The sequence below is a fragment of the Anopheles funestus genome, chromosome 3RL, assembly GCF_943734845.2.
Source record: "Anopheles funestus chromosome 3RL, idAnoFuneDA-416_04, whole genome shotgun sequence".
Taxonomy (NCBI): domain Eukaryota; kingdom Metazoa; phylum Arthropoda; class Insecta; order Diptera; family Culicidae; genus Anopheles; species Anopheles funestus.
The window spans coordinates 18,249,858-18,258,492 of NC_064599.1; the positions used below are offsets into that span (position 1 = coordinate 18,249,858).

Here is an 8,635-nt window from a genome sequence, read left to right on the forward strand (position 1 = left end):
ATGAAGTCCATGATAGCATAAATTCTATTGATAACTATTCAGCTCGGACAACGGATTTAAACTGATTATAATTTCCAGTACCATCTACCCTTCGTAAATATTACATTCGTTTCTTAACATGTTCGTATCAACCTTGTGCAATTGTAAAAATGATTTCTGAAAACACAAACGGATGCGATAGGGCGCAGTATTACAGACACGCTGATAGGAAGCAGAAAGTTTGGAAGATTGACCACCAACAGTAACGTACACGTTACTACACTTCTGATGCACTACACTGGGAATTCCCGTGCTTTGATAAGATACTGCTTTATTTACAAAATTAAAAACGAGCAAGATCTAGAAAACTAGAGTCGAACAAGGACTGACTACCCGGCTACGCGGTAAAAATAAGTCTAGTAAGCCAGAAATCGCCAGCGTGACCTTAAAGGTCGTTAAAGAGGTCGTTAAAGAGAGAGAGAGAGAGATAAAAGATACAGTACAATACTTTTAAAACCTGTACTAAACTGAATTGAAAATATATTTGACTTTCTCTTGAGGTAGCGTGGTACATTGTATATGATCTCAATAGTTTGAATACATGCTGCAAATTAGTTTTCTTATCTATAATTATTGCAATGCGCACTCGGTCGCAAACTATTTCAGATGGCGGGGCGCTTTGAGTGGAATAGCCATTGCTGAGGGCCAATCTCGGGATCTCTCGGGCCCTCCCTCGGGCCGTAATTTGGAGACCCCTGGTTTAGAACATCTGTTGCTTTCTGATCTTATCTTTACTTCCTATTCTGCGCATCGAGTTTAGCCTTCAGTGCTTTATTCTCCTGTTCGACTGCTTCTGTTTCTTGTCGTCTACTAAGGACCTGAAATTCGTAAAAGTATGTGGCTTGCTGCTTTAACATTTGTCGAATTTTCAGATGTACAAGCAATTTGCGCAGATTCTCGCTTGGGCGAAGCAATTCATCCTTTGTCACGTTGTACCGACGCAAATAATTGTCGATCTCGGTGTGCATACTTTTAAGAAATTGCTCGTTCTGCGACTGTTCGTATGTTAGCCCACTGACATCGCCCTGCAGTTGATTGATTTCGGCCTGAAGCTGTGGGTTCGATGGCAACAGCCTACTTCCACCATGCTGATTCACGTAATCGGTCAAACTCTGAATGCTGGTGAGTGTGTCATTTGCGCTGCAGGGTCCGCGTGCACGTTGTAACTTTTCTGTAATGCTTGTCTCATGGAAATGATGCATCAATCGGTCCAGGTACGGTTTTTCGCTTACCTTGCAGCACAAGTTTTGCTTGAGTTGGTAGTCTGGCTTGCAATTGTGGTCACTGTCAAGTATAATCGATTTACGGACACTTCCGAACAGTACATTTAGACTGCTGCAATCCCAATCGTTGTTCGATAGTGTGAGTTTTTGGAGTGTGTTGTTGGAGCTGAGCTTAAGCGTTACGATTGAGTTGTGATCGAGATACAGCTGCGTCAGAGTATCGAACTGATTCTGGTTCCTTACCACCTGCAGCAGATGATTGTGCCGTACATCAAGTATCTGGAGTGTTGGGATGCGCGAGGTACCGAAGTTCAATGCTATCAGCCGGTTGTGAGACAAATACAGTTCCTTGAGTTGCACCATTTTGTTGAAGTCTCTATACGTTATCTCTTCTAGCTCGTTGTATGACAAATCTACAACAATCAGCCGGGGATAGCGCATAAGCCAAAAATTCTCAGTTAGATTGTTGTGGTGCAAATGGAGATGAGTGAGATTGTAATTGTTTGGACCCGTTACGGTGTTGATTTGATTGTACGAGGCATCTAGTATTTTTATCTCCACTGGAATTGCTAGTGTCGTTAAGCGATTGAAGCTAACATTTCCATAGTGAAGGCTCGGAATGCGGGATAGGTCAATGTGGGTAAGCTTATTACTGGACAGTTCCAGATTCTGCAGGACTTTAGTATATTGGAAGGTATTATCACTGATTTCTTCCAGATTGTTATTATTGATCGTCAGTGCGACAAGATTGGGATTATTTAAAAAAATCCCCATTGGCAGTCTGCTTACATAGTTTCGGTCCAGCACCAGCACACGGAGGAATTTCATATGACTAAACGCATTATAAGGCAGTTTCTGAATGTCGTTAGAGCGCATATACAGATCTTCGATATTATAACCGTTTGTAAAAGCGTACGGTGCGATTTCCTCTATCTGCAGACCGTTGAGATTGAGTACCTCGATCTGTCTGTATGAGCTTACCAATGTCTCCGATAGCTTTCGCATGGTCGAGTTCTTGAATGTTATTCTTTTCTGGTTGTTCAGCGTCACATTTTCATAACCGAAGTAAAAACCGGGAGAGTTTCTATCGATAGACACATCGTGGAATACACAGTCGTAATCTTGAATGTACTCGCGGCATTTATACACCGGCCAATGAAGGTTTCTGTATGAATATGGCACATTTGAGTCTTGTTTGCTCACTATTCTGGAGGTAGTTATCCACCGTCTTGTTGTGGGATCCCAATCATTCTGAGCAAGAACTACACTGCAGACAAAGAAAAGACTACACCAAGAGAAACACGTTAGAATAAACCGTAACTGGTAACACGCTACACGTTGGTCTTAGGCCGTATAAAATCAACGTTACCTTAACAGCGATACACTTTGTAGCCATCCCATTTTAGCACGAACTTTTGAGCACTGTACAGCCCGAACGATAGGTTGAAACTGACATCTTCAATGTTGGAAGCGTTTGTGTTTGCCGGCAGCATAATACGGTGGGAATTCCCGCTTGGTGATAACAGGCGCCTTGATATACGTTGAAAAAGAACACTGACTTTTACACACAGTACAGTACTTACGGAAATGCATGGAAAATGTGGTGTGTTTCGGGGTTGTTTTTAACATTTGTTGTCATTTGTATTTGAATTTATGAAACCCGTTTGAAAGGTAGTTTGCTTTTAGCAAAATTAAAGAAAAACAAATACTTTGATACAACATAAGTGTTTTTTTTGCTACGCACTGTACCTGATCTTACAGTGATGCACCACAGAGAGAGAATGCTTATGTTTGAGAATATAGTGGTTTATATTTCTTTGATTCATATTCTGATAACGTACGCTTAATACGATGGATGATCATGTAGCACAATGTTGAACAATACGGATCAATGTGATGGAACCGTAGTCATCCATACATCCTTCGTGTGGAAATAAAATCTCATTTCAACAAACAATGGTCTACCTATTTGCGAAATTAAGATGGTGTCCATATCTTTTCAGTAAGATGATACGATTCTGACCATATGTAAAGTAGTCTGAAATTTTGCTCACATTCGCTTTCTCATTTTTTCCACATCATGATATTGCTCTTTATTATTTTTTTTCATTGCTTTAATATCTTTAAAAAAAGGTTTAAATAATGTAGTATGTTGTCTAAATATTGTTTCTAAATTTAAAAAATAATAATGACACAACGCCACAAAACAACAGGTGAATGAGTAAACATGTTCTTTCAGGCATTATTATTTCTGAGCAGCTTTTCAACCCAGAAACCATACTGAATGGCATGTGTGGATTACAGCATCAAATTAAGCTGAAGTTGAAGAAAATAGTGAAAATCATTTACTGAAGTGAATACTACAAGAAAAACCTCCTACGTGCACGTGTGTTTAGTGTTTCGAAGTGTTCAGTGATTAGTTTGCATTTGTAACTACAACTGGATATTTAGGCGCCACCGGCTAGTGTTGCTGCCGTAACGATTTGCACACCACCAGAACCGGTGGTGGTGCTGAATGTGGTGGGAAAATGTGGCTCGAGAAGCTTGTGCTGGTGTACTTGCTTACACTGTTCAACTCGCTGGATGGATACTTTCTGGATAATCATCACCTGCAGAGCAATGGACGCCATCGAAGGAAAGGTAAGACGTATCATCAAATGTCAATGCCAGACTTACCGCTAATGAAGGCATTAACGGTTTTGTGTGTTTCTCGGAAAAGTATCCCGTTTCGGCGCCAGAAAACAATCCAATCAATTGATCTAACTTCCGACTAATAATGTTTCTCAACAGAACAGTTTGAAGTACGCAAAAGTTCACTAAGTTAGCTCATCACTTTACATCGGGTTGTGCTGGTTACGATTTTTTTTTTTTGGCACAAACCCTTAAGAACTACCCCATTACGTCGTCGATTTTATCGATTTTCCCCCGTGTTCGTATACACTTTCTCCATCGCTAGTCCCGTTCAAAGTGCGTTTAACGTTATCAAACATAGAACCATTCGAAGCGTAACGTTGAATCTTTAAACGTCCTTCTTGTACGGCTCTGGGCGGGGTTTTCGGCCGGTCCGAGCTTAATTAGTTTAGGATAAACAATTTAAACGTCACCGGGGTTCATTATTTCCCGTTTTTGCCTCAAAATGAAAGATAGGGGAAGGGGAAAGCGAAAGTGACAAGTTGTGTTCCGTTCACCGGTAAAGTGACACGAAGCGCTTTTGCCCCACAATTCACCGCGCTGCCCAGAACTCACCTCACATTCTCGCCCCCTGTCCCCCACTCACACCATCTTTTCTAGCTTTCCGCGGCTGGTGTGATTAGGCGGACGCCTGCACGGTTGGATGGAGAAGCAGTTCCAGCTCATTAAAATTTCCCACCCAGAGGCTAAAACGCAACAAACCTCCCGACTACTTCCCTCCCCGTTCAATGTTTCCGGTTTCGGTTCTTCCGTTCGGTAGGTTGACTTTCATTGAGCTGCGGAAGACTTATTGGATAAATTAATTACATTTCGGTTTTCTGCCGTGTACCGTGGCCACGCGTAACCAAAATCGCGGATGCCAGAAAGGGACAAAAGGGATTGTTTTTTTTCTCGCTTCTTACTTTTGGTACTTTTGGAGGCTGTTTTCCTAGCATTTCTTGGAGTTTGTGCGTGCGTTTTTTTTTTGTGTCTCATCCTCCCTCCCTGTGAAGCACAACTTGCTACTTTGCGTCGCGCAAATTTCCATTGCCACAAACGGTGGCAACTTTTCAAGAGCTTCGTTCGAGGAAATCGTAGACTTCGTGACCTGCCGGTGGTTGCTGGGTTGGACAGGCGACCGAAAAATGCGCGAGTGAAAAGTGTTTAATAAATTCACGATCAGGGGCTCCAGGGGTTGATTGAAAAGTAAAAGTTTCCGTTTAATAAAGCCGGTCGGATTTTCGATGCTGGGCTTTTATTGTTTTTTGTTTTTGTTTCGTTACCCTCTTCAGTCAGCGTTGCGTTAAATATTTCTCATCTTTGCAGCTGAACTTGATAAGTGTGAAGTTTTGTACGGCTCTTGTGATGTGGAGTAATGATTGTAATGATTGAATGCGCCGTTATTGGTCTTCAAGCAGGGTTTCATTTTGTGGAAATACAATTTCAATAACGTTAGTTTCTGCTGCTTGGCTTGCTGATATAATTTACTTCAGTGCTTACCCATGGTGGTAGGCTACACACATTTTAATATTCAAAGTACATTGACCGATTCGAACCAAAAGAATGTTCAATTGGTTTCGAAGTTTTAGATTTTTAAAACAAAATTAAATTGCATACCTTAAGGCTACGGATAAAAATTTTAAATAAACCGCTGCCAATTAGGAAAAGAAATTACATTTAAGTGATTCAACTGTAACGTTTTATTCTGCTTCAAATTCTAAATAATCTGTTTAAGGTTACTCTGTATCTTGGTTTGAATGGAATAGTGTTCTAAAAATGTTATTATATATATTGCATACATGTAGGCGTTAATATTCTATACAAAGAATACATTTCGAACAAATATGTTTGCAAAAAGGCTATTTTTGAACGATTGTACTTCTTTATTGTTATTTCATTCAGCTCATGAATGACACATAGATGTTGTCTTGTTTGGTTTAAACACTTTCCTTCCACGATAGCGCTCTGTCTGTACAAAGACCATCATCAAAGCAAGATTGACTTTTGCGAATACTGTAAAACCACATCATAAGATTAGTTTCCCCCATTTTTGCTTTGCTGCATGTCTAACGAGACGAATCTCTACTAATGGTATTGTTACAACGCTTCACAGTACGCAAACATGACTCACAAGTATACCTTTCACATGCCTTTCACTGCCTTGCACATGTACCCATGGTTGTAAGATAAAGTTCCTTCCTGCCAACGTACTCCGCCCCTAACCACAGACGCGTTTTGTGGGCAATCAGGCTCGATTGGCGGCTAACAACTGACAACAAAACTTAAACGCCTCTTCGAACAAGACACACGCACACAAGGGGGGTCGGGGTGGCCTGGTGGTTGAGTTTTCATACACACATGAACGCAAAAATACAAACAGAAACAACCTGCCCCACACGTCTATGCCGTTCCGTTTCCAATTTCTCAGCTGTTCAGTCGCACTCGAACTCCAGCAAATGGAAGACTCTCGGAATCCATGGACAATCTACAGAGTGGTGCAGGTGGTGCAGGTTGTGAAGAAAATGTGAAAAACTTCAACCAAACTAGCTTTTGTTGAGTTTCACCCCGTAACGTTCGCAAAACCCCGGTATCACTGAACCAGATCGGGCCGGGCTTTACGACATGGATGGAAAAATTAACATCAACCGTGTCGATCGTACGAGTCAGGAACGAGCCTGGAAGAGCTACAACCCCATGAAGAACTCTATTACACATCCTACAACCAACGCCACCCTGGTGGGTTGAAGGAATGGCTACTGTTTTTTTTATTTTTCTTTGCCATTACCCGGTGCTTTGCTTTTGGGGAAGGAAGGACAAGTTTCCACAGCACAGGACTTTAGGTAAAGTGCGCACCAAACAGTTGGCAAAGTTGACGCTGAAACCTTGGCCCGCTATTGTTTCTTGCTTCTGCCCCCTCGGTTTCCGTTTCCCCTTGGCAAACGTGGGGGGCACACAGACTGCGTGGCACACATTGGAAACATTTCCTATTCCGGATTACGTGCGCGACGAGCCATCATAATACTGTGCGGTATGACGCTTTTAGGTGGAACACGAATCTAGCGCTAGCCTGGCCAAGAGCGTACAATGCTACTTGGGCCATATCGTTGCAACCGGGAAAAGCTGTACGGGCGAGCTGGAAACGGGGCAGCAGCTGTAAGAGAACGGGAAAAACTTTCCCAATTCTCTCTCTGTGCCTTACCGGAAAAGGGCACACAGCGAAGTGAAACGGTAGCCCGATGGAAGATGCAGATTGTGGAATTTTGATAGTATGTAATGAACATGTGTAAAATGGGTCAGGTTACCATTTGCGAAGCCTAACTTTAGGCGTGTGTAGATTGGAAGGTTAGTACCTTCTGGTAGTTTCTTTTTTTTATTTGTTTAATAATGTCCACCCAGAAAGTCGGTCGAGTCAATTGTGAAGGAAGAAGAAGTAGAAAAAACACACGGAAAAAAGGATAGAGACAGCGACGTTTGATGGTGTCATCGTGAAGGATTCAACTTTTTTGTCGTGCAGGAAAGGGCGAATGGCGAAATATGGATGCGCTTGATGGTGAACCATTTGGAGCGATTTTAAAATTGTGCTGATAAAGTTTTTACTCTACACAAATTACACATACACATACATATGTAAAAGGGAAAGAGGAAGTAGGAAAAAAATTGTCTCCAGTCAGCCATTTTCTGGTCAGCTTTTCGCTCGTCCTGATGTTCGAATGTGTGCGACAGTTTCCCATTAGGTGGAACATTTTTCGGAAGGAACGAAAATATCCCCGAAAATGGGTTTTCCCACTTCTGCTTCACCTGCATGCACCATGATGGTGTTACACTTGAAGAGGGTTTTGTTGGGCGAGAAACGTCCACCGTATTACCGTATGCAGATGACATTCCGCAAAAGGGTTTTACTACATCAACCAAGGCCTGGCCGTGTGTAATGGAAGGTGTGCTGAATATTGGAGAAGGTGGTTAAAAATATCCCTTACGGAATGTAAAACTTGTCCTACCGGGGGAGCGAAAAAAGGGCGAAAAAAAAGGACTTAAATTCTCTTCCCAGTTCACTCGGCAAAACGGTCCCGAAACCAACGCGCGGCAGTAATTGACACGATAACCTCCGGGTGGCTTCCGGTGTGGTGAGAGACGTTTTCGGGGTTTGAGTTAAGTATGGGAATCTGGAATTGCAATATTTTCCTAAAACCCCCTTTCAATTTCACAACAGAAACATGGGGAGCCGGTGAGACGGAGGTTGTGGAGAATGTGTGTGGCTGAAAATTGTTTCTAAAAACTCTGCACCAGAACTCCATTAACGTAAATGGTGTTTGAGCATGATGTTCGAGCATGTTTGCCTCATTATTATGCTCCTCCCGTTTCTTTTAGCACCCTCAGTCCCCCAAAAAGCTTATGCCAACAGCATGGATCGCTCAATTTATTCACATTCGTCAAGAGTTTCAAATTTCTTACCGCATACCTTTAGCACATTTCGATTGAAGTGATTTTTGTGTGCGGGAATTGGATGATTCATTTTTGTGTGTGTGTGTTTTTTTTTTGCTCACCGTAATGCTTTCTGTTACGGGAAAAGCTCTAATCAAATATCTGACTCATTTTGCTGTTGTTTGATATAATGCAAATACATACATTGGGATGGGCGATTTTTTATCTTTTCGTTTTTTCTGCAACACATGTTTGTGTTCATTTGCAAAATACTATCAATC

The 8,635-nt window shown here is 41.9% G+C and overlaps 1 protein-coding gene across 1 annotated transcript; it reads right to left on the reverse strand.

Annotated features, from left to right (window-relative positions):
• Window positions 1-487: 487 nt before the first annotated feature.
• Window positions 488-3,137, reverse strand: LOC125768588 (chaoptin-like). The gene is made up of 2 exons (XM_049436471.1): window positions 2,632-3,137; window positions 488-2,547 (listed from the first exon to the last, which is right to left on the reverse strand). The coding sequence occupies exons 1-2, from the start codon at window positions 2,661-2,663 to the stop codon at window positions 771-773; spliced, it is 1,809 nt and encodes a 602-aa protein (XP_049292428.1). The 5' UTR covers window positions 2,664-3,137; the 3' UTR covers window positions 488-770.
• Between the last annotated feature and the right edge of the window lie 5,498 nt (window positions 3,138-8,635).